The 17,349-nt window shown below is 40.1% G+C and overlaps 1 protein-coding gene across 3 annotated transcripts in view; it reads left to right on the top strand.

Annotated features, from left to right (window-relative positions):
- The window catches only part of CNTN3 (contactin 3 (plasmacytoma associated)), a 297,757-nt gene that overhangs the window by 177,405 nt on the left and 103,003 nt on the right, over positions 1-17,349 (top strand). For all 3 annotated transcript variants that reach the window (XM_010862006.1, XM_010862007.1, XM_010862005.1), the window contains exons 9-10: positions 65-194; positions 2,861-3,011. In XM_010862006.1, coding sequence (XP_010860308.1) covers positions 65-194; positions 2,861-3,011 — 281 coding nt within the window. The remainder of the gene's footprint in view (positions 1-64; positions 195-2,860; positions 3,012-17,349) is intronic.

Genomic DNA, 17,349 nt, shown 5'->3' with positions numbered 1-17,349 from the left:
GTTATCATTTTTCATCTAAAATGGTATATACATTTATATGCAAGGCATTTTTATTATTGTCTAGGAGAGAATACAGATAGAAAATGGTGCCCTTACAATATCAAACCTAAATGTGACCGATTCTGGCATGTTCCAGTGCATAGCAGAGAACAAACATGGTCTCGTCTATTCTAGTGCTGAGCTCAAGGTCATGGGTAAGACCAACTTTCTCATCTTAATTTATTTTTCTTAAATCCTCCATTTTTGCCAGAAGCAGAAATATTTACCTTTCATATTAGATTCCTACATCTAATAACATTTTCAGTATTGCAGCAGAATCATGCAGAGTTTTTAATCGAGGCATACACTTTAATGATTTCTAAGGAAAGGCAACAATTATGGCCAGAATTAAACCCAAAGTTGGAAGTAGAGAAACAATAGGGAGAGAGTGTTGAGCTAAAACATCCTTATCCAGCACCAATAGTGTGAAATAAGTAGTACCTTTTAGGAGAATAAGTGACTCTGGTGTTCTCAGTTGCTGGTCCATAAAAGTAAATATCAAAATTCCAATCAATAGTTTATTGATCCAAAAGGAGTTGTTGTCCTTGTCTTTAATAACTCTGCTGGAAGGTTTAAGTTTTGGGCACGCCAGAGCTTTAACTAACCGAGGCTCAACTACTTGAAATTATGAATTGTTTCTCTTGTACTTCAGGTATAAGAGAAGAAAGGAAATGTTATGTTTAGACCCATTGTCCAGAAAAGACACTGTAAGGTGCAAATGACTTCAAGTCCAACCGAAATTGTCAGACCATAACATAATATGTATAGATAAGAAAGAAAGAGAGGAGGAAGAAAGGAAGGGTAAGAGGGAAGGAGGGAAGAGAGCAAGCAAGAGGGTGGGAAGAAGGAAAGAGAAGGGGAGTGGGGAAATGTATTGTTCATTGTAATTAAAATAGAGAATTTGGATTTCAGTTTGATTTGACTCAGGGTTCTAACATCATCACCACTCTCAGGTCTCATATGATGATCCCCAGGACATTCAATTTTCATTATCAATCTAGTGAAAGAAGGATAGCTTTCTTAATTGCTTAAGTGCAAGTCACAGTCCTGATTGATCTAACTCAGTGCTTCCCTACTGGGGACGGTTTTGCACCCTGGAAATAGTGGGAAATGTCTGGAGAAATTTTGGGCTGCCGTAGTGTAAGGGATGGAGCCTGCATATGCTCCTGGCATCTTGCAGACAGATACCAGAGAGACTGCTTAATGTCCTTCAGTGCCCAAGATAGCCAAAATGTTATGTGTTTCATGGAAAAACACTGGTTTAAGGAAAACAGGTGTCTCTTGGGGCCTGGAAGTTAGAAACACTTCATCTGTACCAAGAAGACTAAAGCTTGGAAACAGCAGATCATCACCTGAAAATCTGGCTGGTGTTATCCATGACAGAGACATATGGTATTACAACAGAAAGGAGGTGAAATGTGCACATATCTGAAGTGGAAGCCTGCTGTACTCTCAATCAGTCTTATAAACCATAGTTTATTCATCTTAAACCAAATGAATCTCTGCCTAGTGTTGCATGGGTTTTTTTAATGGGAAAAAAATATGACATATGTTTGAAAAGAGATTATACTAATATATAAAGATATTTTTGGCTTGTTTTAGTAAAAATTATTCTCTTAGACTCAGAGAAGGCAATGGCACCCCACTCCAGTACTCTTGCCTGGAAAATCCCATGGACGGAGGAGCCTGGTAGGCTGCAGTCCATGAGGTTCCTAAGAGTTGGACATGACTGAGCGACTTCACTTTCACTTTTCACTTTCCTGCATTGGAGAAGGAAATGGCAGCCCACTCCAGTGTTCTTGGCTGGAGAATCCCAGGGACGGGGGAGCCTGGTGGGCTGCCATCTATGGGGTCTCACAGAGTCGGACACGACTGAAGCGACTTAGCAGCAGCAGCAGCAGCATTCTCTTAGAATTTTAATTTTTAAGGCCAGCAACCTCCAAGATAACATGTCTTCTTTATCTGCAATCACATATGTGTATCATATAATTCATTGTATGATATCCAGTTATTAAAAAATAAATTATATTCATTGGGATATGCCATAGGAAAGTAGATTAGATATTTATAGAAATGCACTGAGTTCTTAACTTTTTTCCACATTTGCAGTAAAAGGAAGATGATTTTCTGATTAACATATGCTTTCCTGCAAATGATAGATTGTCTCTTGAATGTTCAGGTATTGTTTCAAGATCAGCATTCCATGCATTATTAGCAAACGTGTTTTCTACATATTATTTAATTGAATATATTAACATAGTGTAATGATGCATGTTATTCTTCTCCAACTTTGAAGTTAAAGCTAACCACATGAACATTTTATAATAGATCTTAATAATGTTTATGATAGATCTTGATAATGTTTATCCAGGAGACTAAGTGTTCAGCACTCAGCCTTTATTCAGTAAACATTGCTGAGTACCTACTGACTATCAGGCACTGTGCTATACACTGTGTCTTTGAAGTCACGAGAGAGAGACTGACCCTGTTATCTTTATGGAACTTTCAAGAACATTCTGTGATAAGTATTTTTAGTGTTATTAAATTTGTGACTGAGCTATTTTAAAAGTTCATGGTAAACTTAAAATTTTCATATAAAGTAACTGTCTCAAGAATTAGTACTTGCCATAAAACACAATAGTAGGAATTAGCTTTTGAGCATCGAAAACATCTTGTAAGTGGTCCCCAGTCAGTCAAACAAATCAAGAAGTCATAGCTCACCTGTCAAGAACCTTTAAAAAAATCATTATAAAGTAAACCTTTGGAATTGATAGGAATTTAAAGAAATAAAATCAAATTCATATTCTTTCCTCTTTTTCAGCTTCTGCTCCAGATTTTTCAAAGACTCCAATGAAGAAGTTGATTCAGGTGCAGGTGGGCAGTGAGGTCAACTTGGATTGTAAACCCAGAGCTTCCCCCAGGGCACTCTCCTCCTGGAAGAAAGGAGAGGTGATCGTTCAGGAAAATGAAAGGTATTCTATTGCCCATAAAGGTGGTGATTTACCTGCTTCTTGCTTTCCATAGCAATGCTGAAGTAGGCTTTCAATATGAAATGAAAAACAGTAGCATTTCAATAAAATGTGAGGTGTTCGGGAACCATAATAGCAGTATTTTTGTTCGCAATACTCTTGAGATGATACTAATCAGGTTTTGAAATCTAAATACTCTTCCAACATAGAGTATTTTAGAAATGAGTTTCTTCCACATTTGACTGGTAAGACTCAAAACTGGAATGACAAAGGAATGCCGGCCCTGGCCCAAGGCTCTCTCTCAGGTGGCCCAACGTCTCAGGGCAAAGAAAATAGAAGATGGCAGCCCATGCTAGATGAATATCAATCTTGTTGGCCTATATTGAAGTAATTTTATGGGTATTAGTTTAAGCAAAGGCTCTCTTGATTTCCTGACTGCTATGATAACATTTAAAATGAAGAAGCAGAATAGGGCTTAGTTTAAAGCACAGATTTTGGAGCAAGACTGTCGGGTTCCAATCTGTATTCTTTTACCAGATCAAGGAAGTGACTTACTCTTTGTGTGTTTTGAGTCCTCATTTGTTAATTAATAGGATTAGCAAATACATCACATTATGAGGGTTGGTATGTGGATAAAACCCATAAATATCTATACAGCACTTAGGTCAGAACCTGGCAGAGAGTAAACATAAGTATTGGGTGTTGTTCTAATTGATTGAGTACTTACTACCTCTTGGAACCTTGTGCTGAAAGCTTCTGATAAGTGGACTGATGGCCGCAAACATGTCCATGTCCTTCTTCTGGAGAATTTGATTATATTATGTCACATTACAAAAGATAATGAAAGTTAAAGGTGAAATTAAGGTTGCCAACAACTTGATCTTAAAATAGGGAGATTATCTTGGATCCTCTAGATGGGCACTTGAAAGGGGAAGAAGACGCAGAAGTGTTTGAAAGAAATGTATGATAATGAAGGAAGGTGCAAGAGAGATTTCCAGCATGAGGGAGACCCTAATTGGGACTGCTGACTTTGAAGATGGTGGGAGGGGGCCAAGGAACAAAGGAATTCCAGATTCCTCTATCAAATGGGAAAATCCTCAGTTGACAGTCAGCAAGGAGATAGGGATATCAGTCCCACAACTTAAATGAAGTGAATTCTTCCAACAATGTGAAAGAGTAGAAAATGATTCCAGAACCTTCCAGAGTAACACAGGGCTTCCCAAGTGGCTCAGTGGTAAAGAATCCACCTCCCAAGGCAGAAGACATTCATTTGATATGTCGGGGATGGCAGTGGCTGGGAGTGGAGATCCCCTGGAGGAGGAAAGGGCAACCACTTCAGTATTCTTGCCTTCGGAAATCCCAGGAACAGAGGAGCCTGGCCGGCTGCAGTCCGTGGGGTCGCAAGAGTCTGACATGACTTATCGATTGAACACCAATGATGACAACAAAAACTAGCACAACACTAACAACACCTTGATTTTAGCCCGTTGTGACCCATACTGGACCTCTGACCTCCAGAACTGTAATATAATACATTTGTGTTGCTTTAGGCCACCAAGTTTATAGTAACTTGTAATTGGAAAAAAAGGAAACTGATACAGAGTGCCACACATCTTATTTCCTTTCAATATTTCTGCAGCTCTGTGCTGTTTATATCATATTATTATCCCCATTTCACTAATGAAAAAACTAAAGCTTAGAGGAATTATATAATTTGCCTAAGTCACATAGCCAGAGTGAATCCATAGCTAGGGCATAACCATGAAGTGTTTTCAGGGCAACATTTTGTATAGAGAACACAGAATCTGAGAGGTGGTCTCAGCCTTTGAAATCAGGGGGTCCGAATTATTCTTTTTGGAGATGGAGGGAAACAAGGAAACAAGTTCTTAGACGAAGAAATGTAAATTTACTTTTCCAAAACTGCTAAGGCCTACTGCAGACAGACAACCAGGTTGAACTGCATTTAGATTGTTGTCCCAAAGTTATTTTTGTGAGTTGGTTAGGATAACACAATCTGCTATTCCTATGATACTTTGTGGGGGACTATAGGATACTTTATGCCTCAGGCAGCCACAGCGGGATGACAAGGCAAAATTGTGAACTGAGCGGTTACGAAACACAGTCTAACCAAGTGCTAGGCAGTACAGAATAGATTTCTGGAACAGAAAAGTAATTAGTGATTTCGAATTTAGTTGTCCAAGCCAGTTTAAACAGGTCAAGATACAAACCATTTAATTTTTACAATGCTGCAAGTTAAACCTTTCTGTATAAACGGTGACAGTTTTGTTGTTGAAAACATTTTAAAGACTTTTAATTGTACACACAAATTAAATAGTAATTATGTTCCAAGGACTTAAATGCTTTGCACAATAATAAACATACTTGTCCTCACAATAGTGCCTATAGTAGGCAGAGGTTTTAATCTTAACTTTAAAAGAGGACAGAAGATTAGCGGGTTTAGCTGAAGGCACACAGGAGAGATTTACTCCCACTTTAGAGAATGGTGGGCTTCCCTTGTGGCTGAACTGGCAAAGAATCCAACTACAATGAGGGAGACCTGGGTTTGATCCCTGGGTTGGGAAGATCCCCCAGAAAAGGGAGTGGGTACCCACTGCAGTATTCTGGCCTGGAGAATTCCATGAACCGTATAGTCCATGGGGTCCCAGGAGTTGGAGATGACCGAGCAACTTTCACTTTACATAATGATGGGATGATGCACTAAAAAATTTAAGGTCTAGAATCTCACCTGGTGTTTCTCACTTGGCCACTTGCTACATTAGTATCATTAGGTCACTTCTCTAACACCTATAAACATTAATGCTGCTAAGTCGCTTCAGTCGTGTCCGACTCTGTGCAACCCCATGGACTGCAGCCTACCAGGCTTCTCCGTCCATGGGATTCTCCAGGCAAGAACACTGGAGTGGGTTGCCATTTCCTTCTCCAATGCATGAAAGTGGAAAGTGAAAGTGAAGTCGCTCAGTCGTGTCTGACTCTTAGCGACCTCATGGACTGCAGCCTACCAGGCTCCTCCACCCATGGGATTTTCCGGGCAACAGTACTGGAGTGGGGTGCCATTGCCTTCTCCCATAAACATTAATATCCTCATCCATAAGAGAGAGATAATAATTCTTACCTCCAGTTCAGTTACTCAGTCATGTCTGAGTCTTCATGACTGCAGTATTCCAGGCTTCCCTGTCCATCACCAACTCCCAGAGCTTGCTCAAACTCATGTCCATTGAGTTGATGATGCCATCCAATATCTTATCCTCTGTCATCCCCTCCTGTTCCTGCCTTCAATCTTTCCCAGCATCAGGGTATTTTGCAATCAGTCAGTTCTTCCCATCAGGTGGCCAAAATATTGGAGTTTAAGCTTCAGCATCAGTCCTTCCAATGAATATTCAGAGTTGATTTCCTTTAGGATTGACTGGTTTGATCTCCTTGCGGTCCAAGGGACTCTCCAACACCACAGTTCAGAAGCATCCATTCTTCAGTGCTCAGCTTTCTTTATAGTCCAGCTCTCACATACATACATGACTACTGGCAGAAACATAGCTTTGACTAGATGGATCTTTGTCAGCAAAGTAAGGTCTCTGATTTTTAATATGCTTTCAAGGTTGGTCATAGCTTTACTTTTAAGGAGCAAGTGTCTTTTAATTTCATGGCAGCAGTTATCATCTGCAGTAATTTGGGAGCCCAGTGTTTCCATTGTTTCCCATCTATTTGCCATGAAGTGATGGGACCAGATGCCATGATCTTCGTTTTCTGAATGTTGAGCTTTAAGCCAGTTTTTTCACTCTCTTCTTTCACCTTCATCAAGAGGCACTTTAGTTCTTCTCTGCTTTCTGCCATAAGGGTGGTGTCATCTGCATATCTGAGGTTATTGATATTTCTCCCAACAATCTTGATTCCAGCTTGTGCTTCATCCAGCCTGGATCTCACATGATGTACTCTGCATATAAGTTAAATAAGCAGGGTGATGATATACAGCCTTGATGCACTCCTTTCACAATATGGAAGCAGTCTGTTGTTCCATCTCTGGTTCTAATTGTTGTTTCTTGACCTACATACAAATTTCTCAAGAGGAAGGTAAGGTGATCTGGTATTCCCATCTCGTGAAAAATTTTCTACAGTTTGTTGTGATCCACACAGTCAAAGGCTTTGGCATAGTTAATAAAGCAGAAATAGGATGTTTTTCTGGAACTTTCTTGCTTTTTTGAAGCTCCAGTGGATGTTGGCAATTTGATCTCTGGTTCCTCTGCCTTTTCTAAATCCAGCTTGAACATCTGGAAGTTCTCAGTTCATGAACTGTTGAAGCCTGGCTTGGAGAATTTTGAGTATTACTTTGCTAGTGTGGGAGATGAGTGCAATTGTGAGGTAGTTTGAGCATCCTTTGGCATTGCCTTTCTTTGGGATTGGAATGAAAACTGACCTTTTCCAGTCCTATGGCCATGGCTGAGTTTTCCAAATTTGCTGGCATATTGAGTGTAGCACTTTCACAGCACCATCTTTTAGGATTTGAAATAGCTCAACTGGAATTCCATCACCTCCACTAGCTTTGTTTGTAGTGATGATTACCTAAGGCCCACTTGACTTCCCATTCTAAGATGTCTGGCTCTAGGTGAGTGATCACACCATCATGGTTATCTGGGTCACGAAGAACTTTTTTGTATAGTTCTTCTGTGTATTCTTGCCACCTCTTCTTAATATCTTCTGCTTCTGTTAGGTCCAACAATTTCTGTCCTTAATTGTCCCCATCTTTGCATGAAATGTCCCCTTGGTATCTCTAATTTTCTTGAAGAGATCTCTAGTCTTTCCCATTCTAATGCTTTTCTCTATTTCTTTGCACTTATCACTGAGGAAAGCTTTCTTATCTCTCCGTGTTATTCTTTGAAACTTGCATTCAGATGGCTATATCTTCTCTTTTCTCCTTTCCCTTAGCTTCTGTTCTTTTCTCAGCTATTTGTAAGGCCTCCTCAGGCAACCATTTTGCCTTTTTGCAGTTATTTTTCTTGAGGATGGTCTTGATCACTGCCTCCCGTAGAATGTCACGAACCTCCATCCATAGTTCTTCAGGCACTCTATCAGATCTAATCCCTTGAATGTATTTGTCACTTCCACTGTATAATCATTAGGGATTTGATTTAGGTCATACCTGAATGGTCTAGTGGTTTTCCCTACTTTCTTCAATTTAAGTCTGAATCAGGCAATAAGGACTTCATGATCTGAGCCACAGTCAGCTCCTGGTCTTGTTTTTGCTGATTATGTGGAGCCTCTCCATCTTTGGTTGCAAAGAATATGATCAGTCTGATTTCAGTATTGACCATCTGGTGATGTCCATATGTAGAGTCTTCTCCTGTGTTGTTGAAAGAGGGTTGCTATGACCAGAGCATTCTCTTGGCAAAACTCTGTTATCCTTGGTCCTGATTCATTCTGTAGTCTAAGGCCAAGTTTGCCTGTTACTCCAGGTATCTCTTGACTTCCTACTTTTGCATTCCAGTCCCCTATGATGAAAAGGACTTCTCTTTTGAGTGTTAGTTTTGAAGGTCTTGTAGGTGTTTATAGAACGTTTCAACTTTAGCTTCTTGGGCGTTAGTGGTTGGGGCATAGACTTGGATTACTATGATATTGAATACTTTGCCTTGGAAACAAGCAGAGATCATTCTGTCGTTTTTGAGATTGTACCAAGTACTGCATTTTGGACTCTTTTGTTGACTATGAAAGCTACTCCGTTTTTTTCTAAGAGATTCTTGCCCACAGTAGTAGATAAAATGGTCATCTCAAGTAAATTCACCCATCCCAATCCATTTTAGTTCACTGATTCCTAAAACGTTGACATTCACTCTTGCCTTCTCCTGTTTGACCACTTCCGATTTGCCTTGATTATGGACCTAACATTCCAGGTTCCTATGCAGTATCGTTCTTTACAGCACTGGAATTTATTTCCATCACCAGTCATATCCACAACTGGGTCTTGTTTTCACTTTGGATCTCTCTGTCTCGTCCTTCTTTCTGGAGTTATTTCTCCACTCTTCTCCAGTAGCATATTGGGCACCTACCCAGTTGGGAAGTTCATCTTTCAGTGTCATATTTTTTTGCCTTTTCATACTGGGAACAAGATGGCATAATAGAAAGACATATGTTAATCTTCTCCTGTGAGAACTCCAAAATTGCAACTCGCTGCTGAACAACCATCAACAGGAGAATGTTGGATACCATAAAAAAATAAAATACCGTATGTCCACAGGCAAAGGAGAAGCCCCACGAGATGATAGGAGGGGCACAATCACATTTAGAATCAAACCCCATACCCGCCAGATATGCTTGGAGGGCTCAAACAAAACCTTGTGTGCACCAGGACCCAAAGGCCCCACAGAGACTGAGCTAGACCTGCCTTTGAGTGTGTCAGTATCTCCTGCGGAGGCATGGTTCAACAGTGGCCTGTCCTAGGGTCAGGGACTCTGGGTGCTGCAGACTTGGGTCACACAGCATGTGGCATAGGCCTTCTTGGAGGAGGTCACCATTAACCCCACCATAGAGCCACTGAGCAGATGACCCACAAATTGCAGAACAATTATACCAAATAAATTCTCACACTGTTAAGAAAGTTCTAGGACCCACAACAGATTTCCCATCCTGAAGATCTCGCAAAGGGACTCAGAATTCCCCCAGGGTATTTGACTTTGGAGGCCAGTGGGATTTGATTACAGAACTTACACAGGACTGAGGAGACAGAGTTGGAGGACACAAACAAAACCTTGTGTGCACCAGGACCCAGAAAAAAAGGAGCAATGACCCCACAAGAGACTCACCCAGACTTGCCTTTGAGTGTCCAGGTGTCTCCAGTGGAGGCATGGGTTGACTGTGGCTTCCTGCAGGGTCAGGAGCGCTGAATATAACAGTGGATGCACAAGACCTTTTGAAGGAGGTGGCCATTATCTTCATTACTCCTTCCATAGTTCCGTCTCACATCAAACAAAAGGGTGGGACTATAGCCCTGCACATAAATAGAAAATTGGATTAAAGATTTACTGAGCATGGCCCCACCTATCAGAACAAGACCCAGTTCCCCCACAGTCAGTCTCTCCCATCAGGAAGCTTCCATAAAGCCTCTTATCCTTATCTTTCAGAGGGCAGACAGAATGAAAACCACAATCTCAGAAAACTGATCAAATTAGAACCACAGCCTTGTCTAACTCAATGAAACTACAAGCCATACCATGTAGGGCCACCCAAGACTGACGGGTCATGGTGTAGAGTTCTGACAAAATGTGGTCCACTGGAGAAGGGAATGGCAAACCACTTCAGTATTCTTGCCTTGAGAACCCCATGAACAGTATGAAAAGGCAAAAAGATATGACACTGAAAGATAAACTCCTACCTTATACAGTTGCTGTAAAGTAAGCATTTACCCACTGTCTGTAGATACACTGATCAATAAGAATGAGGTAGTGGTGGTTGCTGTTAGCATTGTTCAGTTGCTAAGTCATGTCTGACTCTTTGCAACCCCGTGAGCTGCAGCACACCAGCCTTCCCTGTCTTTGACTGTCTCCCTGACTTTGCTCAAACTCACATCCATTGAATCAGTGATGCCATCCAACCATCTCATCCTCTGTCACCCCCTGCCCCTGCCCTCATACTCTCCCAGCATCAGGGTCTTTTCCAAACAGACGGTTCTCCTCATCAAGTAGCCAAAGGGTATTATTGGAGCTCCAGCTTCAACATCAGTCCTTCCAATGAATATTCAGGGTTGATTTCCTTTAGGATTGACTGGTTTGATCTCTTCACTGTCTAAGGGACTCTCAAAAGTCTTCTCCAGCAGCAGAGTTCAAAAAACCTCAATTCTTGGGTGCCAGCCTCCTTTATGGTCCAACTCTGACGTCTGTACATAACTACTGGAAAAACTATAGCTTTTACTATACAGGCCAGTGAGGTTACATTATAAATAAAACATTGGAAGAAGCAGTGGCTGAGAGACAAAGTTTTTTGTTGGTAGGTTGGGCTACTCATTGATAGGTTGGTCTCTTGAAAGGTTGGCAGTTAAGGCTACCCAGAGTCCACACACATCAAAGATACATACCTTTTTTATCTTGCTGCTTCCAGCTTCCCATCATGAACCAGGCCGGCTGCTAGACGGCTTTAGCCTCTCAAAGACATTCTTCCCAGTGTCATCCCCATGTCATCCCCTGATGACAGGAGAGAGGAAGGTAGAAACCAAAGTCTACTTACTTCCTTTTAAGAAACTTCCCAGAAGTTCCATCCAACAATTTTCCTTATGGAAAATTAGTTCCCTGACCCAGTTTGTCAGAAGTTAGTTCCCTAGCCAAATGTAGCTACCATAGAGATTGGGAAATACAGATTTGTTTCCTGGATGGGAATATGCCCAATGAGAAATTGAGATTATGATTTAAGAGGAAAGGGGGGAAAGTGGTGGTCACTCCAGCCCTGTCTCATGTTTAATGTTGTTTCTCTGACCTCTGTATCAAACCTGGCTTTCCTGCATTGCAGGTGGATTCTTCACCATCTGAGCCACCAGGGAAGCCCCTTTAAGCCTTCTGACCTTCTACTTTGTATGATGTATTTCTTTTTTTTTATTGTTTTATTAAGTGCCTTTATGTTTAACTGGAGGATAATTGCTCTACAATATCGTGCTGCTTTCCGCCATACATCAACATGAATCAGCTGTAGGTATGCATATGTCTTCTCCCTCCCGAACCTCCCATCTGAAGTATTTCTAACATCTCCTCAGTGAATAAGGAAACTTTCAGGTATAAAAATGAGGTTAAAAAGAGGAAACATGTTTAAGGCAAGGGTCACAGTGCTGCAGGTTCTCCACAGGTATCTTAGTTTGAGATTTTACAACAAAACACCATAAACTGGACGGCTTAAACACTGGAGATTTCTTTCTCACAGTTCTGTAGGATGGGAGCCCAGAATCAGGGTGCCAGCATGGTTGACTCCTGGTAAGGACATCTGCCTTCTCATTATATCCTTGACAAGGCAGAAAGAGCCAGAGAGCTCTCTGAGGTCCTGTCTATAAGGGCACTAATCCTGTTCATCAAGGTTCTACCCTCATGACCAAATCCCCTCCTAGAGGCCCTGCCTCTGAACACATTGGAGACTAGGATTTAACATAAAAATTTGGGGGAAACACTAATACTCAGTATATGGCACCAGAGCTGGTGGTTTGGATTTTGCTTTTATCTCTTTGGACAGCAACAGCACTGATAAGCCAGGGCCTTGATGCTTAGGGGAAAAGCTGCTCGAAGCAATTATGGAACAAGTTGCAGAGTTGAATCTTCTCCAAGTTCATGTGAAATTGGAGTGGGTCTCAGCCATCACTTGGCAACAGAAACCCCATATCTATCCCTCTTGGTCTGCAGCCTTAAGCCAAATTGAGGAAGCACTTTAAATGATAGATTTATTGTGGTTGTTCAATCATGGGCTGTTCCAGCGTAATACATGTAGATTCAGATCTCATCTTGGGGACAAATGAATTCACTGGTGAATTTAAAAATATAAGATAAGGCAAAATTTTTTTTGGTAACATATTTATGGCAAGATTTTCAATCCATTTCTTACTTAATTACTTTGGTTGTACTTTGTGTTTTTGTTTTGTTTGGTGTTTTTAGGTAAATCAAGAGGGGTTTGTCAATGAATAAGAAACTTGGGATAAATAGGAAAGCTTTCCCTAGCCTAGCTTAGGGGTTGCTGACAGTTTCTTTCATTAAACCTGTATATACATTCTCAGGTGATGCTAGCGGTAAAGAACCTGCCTGCCAATACAGGAGACATAAGAGACACAGCTTCAATTCCTGGGTCAGAAAGATCCCCTGGAGAAGGGAAAGGCTACCCACTCCAGTTTTCTTGCCTGGAGAATCCAATAGGAAGAGGAGCCTGGTGGGCTACAATCTGTGGGGTTGCAAAGAGCCAGACATGACTGAAGTGACCACGTACACACACGCATGTATAAACGCATGTCTATATTTATATCTAGTATGCGATAGAGACATAAATGTAGATATCTGTGTATTTATATAGATATATAGTATCATTCAAACCCTAACCAGAAAAACAAATTCAAGGATTAAATGTGTCTTTTAAAAATTGGATAAAGTGATAGATATACCCGATGTAAACCACACAATATGTTTAAATAATTAGAGTTTACGTGGTGTGAAGGTTTTGTATTAGCACAGTAAGAGCTTTGCAGTTTTGCATCAGCCATAGTATTGTGGATCTAAGTGAGTGAGACACCTGAATTACAGAAAAGTTTTAAAGAAACCAGTGTTAGTGCTTAGAAGTAGAGAGAACCTTTCAAGCTAAGGTAATAAAAAGATTATTTCGTAACAGAGGTCTTAGTGAAGCTGGTCTGAATAGATAATAAGGGCTTATAATGGAAATAGTGGTTCCTGAGCCCTTAAAATTAAGTGCTCATTCATTCACTTGAAATATTTTGAATACCTACTATGTGCTAGGCACTAAGTTTACATTTCATTAGAGAAGTCCATCCCATTATTTGTAGCTTTATAGGGTATGAAGACAGATATCAGAGGACAGTTATAGTAAAACTCAAATGGCAAAGTACAGAGTATTCAGTGATTAGCGGAACAGGCCCCATCTTCTAATTAGAGAGTAGAGCAGGCTTTCTGGCAGATGTAATATGTATAGCAAGACTTGAACGATGACTGGGATCCACTGGAGAAGAGTGTTCTGGGCAGGAGGAACAGCATGTGCGAAGGCACAAAGGCTATAACAGCATAGGCATCTGATGTTCAGTGAATCTGTTCAAGTGTAAAGTGATTTAGGAGAGAAGGCTGTGGAGAGAGGCCGTGGAGGTGAGCAAGGACTTTATTGTGAGTGGCACAGGAAACCAAATGAAATAAACAGTTCCAACTTTATTTCTGATGAAAGCAACAAAATAAAATGGCAATAAAACAATACATAAACTATCACGTTTATTTATTTTTAAAATTTTTATTGAAATATAGTTGATCTACCATATAGTGTTAATATCTGTTGCACAGCAAGGTGATTCAGTTTGCATATATACACATTCTGTTCATGTTCTTTTCCATATGGTTTATCATAAGATATTGAATTTAATTCCCTGTGCTATATAGTAGGACCTTGTTTTTTACCCATTCTATTTGTAATAGTTTGTGTCTGCTAATCCCAAACTCCCACTCCATCCCTCTGCCACTCTCCTCTACCTTGGCAAGCACAGGTTTGACTCTTTGAGTCAGTTTATATTTTGTAGATAAGTTCATTTGTGTAATATTTTAAAGTCCACATATGTATGTTATGGTATGTATCTTTCTCTGTCTGACTTACTTTGCTTCATAAGATAATCTCTAGGTCCGTCCATGCTCCTGCCAATGGCATTATTTCATTCTTTTTGAATGGCTGAGTAGCGTTGCATTGTGTGTGTGTGTGTATGTATGTATATATATGTGTGTGTGTGTGTGTGTTAGGAATTCTTCTATTGATGGACATTTACATAGTCCCATGTCTTGGCTATTGTAAATAATGCTGCAGTCAACATTGGGGTACATATATCTTTGAGAATTACAGTTTTCTCTGGATATATGAGGGCTTTCCAGATGGCACTTGTGGTAAAGAACCCATCTGCCAATGTAGAAGATGTAAGAGACTTAGATTTGATCCCTGGGTTGGGAAGATCCCCTGGAGGAGGGCATGGCAACCCACTGCAGTGTTCTTGCCTGGGGAATCCCATGGACAGAGGAGCTGGAGGGCAACAGTCCATAATGTCAGAAAGAGTCAGACACAACTGAAGTGCTTAACACACACGCACCCATTAACTGGATTTATGCCCAGGAGAAAGAGAAAATTTATGTTCTTAAAAAATCACAGAAAGCATGAATTGAAATCACTGCAACCTAAGGCAACAATCCCAGTTAGCAACAATTCAGCAGTCTGAGCAAGAGAGAATTAGAGCCCAAAGTAAAGAAATAGCAAAGAGAATAGAGAGGGTTGTGAAACAGTTAAATTAACAGGACACAGGATTTGATTCAATTAAAGATGAGGAGGGAAGAAGCTAGTAAAAGTCAAATCCTAAATTTCCATTTCAGATATCAGGATTGTGTTAGACATAGTTAGTAAGACAGGGACCAATACAGAAAGAGTGGAGGTGAGGGCAAATGTGATACATTCAATTTGGAATTGTTTCAGTTTGATCTGCTTGTTGACAAACCAACTGGATATATCTATGTGGGTTTGGAGATTGACTATTTGAATCTGGAACTCAGGAATGAGGCCGGAGGTATAGATAGAAATTTAGGTGTTGTGTGTATATAGATGGTAGCTGAAAGCATGGCAGTGGATCAAAGTTTTTGGCAGGTACATATCATTAAGTAGTAAATCATTTACTTAAAAGAGAGCCTGTATCTTTAATTCTGAAGCTTATGGAAATTTAAATGTAAGTAGAAGATGCCTATTTTTACATCATTTAAATGACCAACAGTCACAATTGATTTATATAGTAATTGATTTGTTAAGTAAAGGTCTGCTTGTTGCTTGGAATGCAGATATTCTAAACTTTTAAATTACTACTATTAATTCTGATAAAGTTTTTCCCCTTCTTTTTGTTTTATATTTGTATCATCCAGTACTAAGAAGAACTGTTCTGCTTTTTACCCTGTAAAATGGAGGTTTTCTTTATAAACAGAAATGCTGTACCCTTTCGAGCATACAATGGTATTTCACTAAATGTCAAAATTTTAGTGCTTTTATATTCATTTACTTAAATTCACATATTTTCAAAAGACTTGAATTAAAACAGGGTGTGTTGTCTTTTTTTCGGCCAAGGAGAATTGTAGAAGATGCTTGAGAATGTGAATAGGCATGGTATGCAAGAAGAGAAAGCCAGCTGGCATATTTTAGAGAATGTTTAGCTTTTTTGTATCACTTAGTGGTACTTAAAACACATTAGCCAATTATCTTTAAAAATGGGGTTTTCTCTTGAATGCTATTGCTTATAACAGTAAATATTTTATTACAATAGCCTCAATTCAGCAGAGAGTCTAAGAATGACCCATTACTTCTAATTAAACACATTAAAGTTGTCTCAAAGGTTTTAGGCAGCATTTAATACTATAGAAATTTAAATGCTTTCTAAAGAAAGAAATAAAGATTTCCCCAAATATTAATAGCCATAATCCAGTGTTTTAAAATATATTAGCCAATTTTAATGTATTTTTTCACATGTAGTTAGGAGCTGGCTTTAAAAGTCAGTTAGCTTTGTATGCTGTATGATTCCATGTATACGTAATACCTGAAAAAGTCTGCTTTACAGACATAAAACAGTGATCACTGCTCATCCAGAGCTCAGAGTGGGAGGAGAGATTGTCTCTTTGGGGTCATGGTAGAATTTGGAGGGTAAGGGAATTGTTCTAGACCTTGATTATAACAATGGTTACATGACTGCATTGCTTCTTTAGAAGTCACCTAACTCTGTGCCAAAAAGGTTATTTTGTCTATAAATTATACCTAAATATATTAAGCAAACTTTTGCATGCAATTTTAAATATATCTGATTTCATGAGTAGCTTAATATAGGAGTTTCAGAGCTCAAGAAATGCCCCCAACTGGTCACTTTGCCCCTTTGAGGACTCTGAGTAGTTTGATGGCGTTACTTGGAAGTAGCATCTGAACTTTTGCCAGTAAACAAGATAATTCATCAGAGCAAGAACCACTTGGCATCTCTGCCATTGCTGCTGGTAGTCGCCACAGTCTTGTTTTGTAAAGATGTGTCTGGGGACTCTGTTACTATCCCGCAAATCTGTTAGATGGTATTTCCCTTGGCTGGAGCTTTTAGATGAAGATGAAGAATTTTTTTGCCAAATCGTTTCTGTCTCCATTCCTTCCCTATTTCCTCACATTTCTTGGCTCCTCTGTCTCTTATCACACTGGAGTCGATTTTTCTTCATACTATTCAAAAATGCTGTTCTCTCTCTGCCTGCCATTGCTCCTTTCACAAAAATCCAGACTGGATTATCTTCCTCATCATCCTTGGTGTCCCCATCTCAACAGCTGTCCCCTCACACTGATCAGATAGGTAATGAAGCTCAGAGAGTTTCAGTTCATCTACCCCTGGGCACATAAGCCAAGATCTCAAGGAACCTTTACTCCTGTACCCTTCAGTTCCGTCTCTCAGTTGTGTCTGACTCTGTTATGCCATGGACTGCAACATGCCAGGCTTCCTGTCCATCACCAACTCCCAGAGCTTGCTCAAACTCATGTCCATCAAGTCGGTGATGCCATCCAACCATCTCATCCTCTGCCATCCCCTTCTCCTCCTGCCCTCAATCTTTCCCAGCATCAG

The sequence above is a fragment of the Bison bison genome, unplaced genomic scaffold (assembly GCF_000754665.1).
Source record: "Bison bison bison isolate TAMUID 2011002044 unplaced genomic scaffold, Bison_UMD1.0 scf7180017864474, whole genome shotgun sequence".
NCBI classification, from domain to species: domain Eukaryota; kingdom Metazoa; phylum Chordata; class Mammalia; order Artiodactyla; family Bovidae; genus Bison; species Bison bison.
The sequence above is the reverse complement of the archived record's forward strand: the minus strand, read 5'-3'. Positions and strand labels throughout refer to the sequence as shown.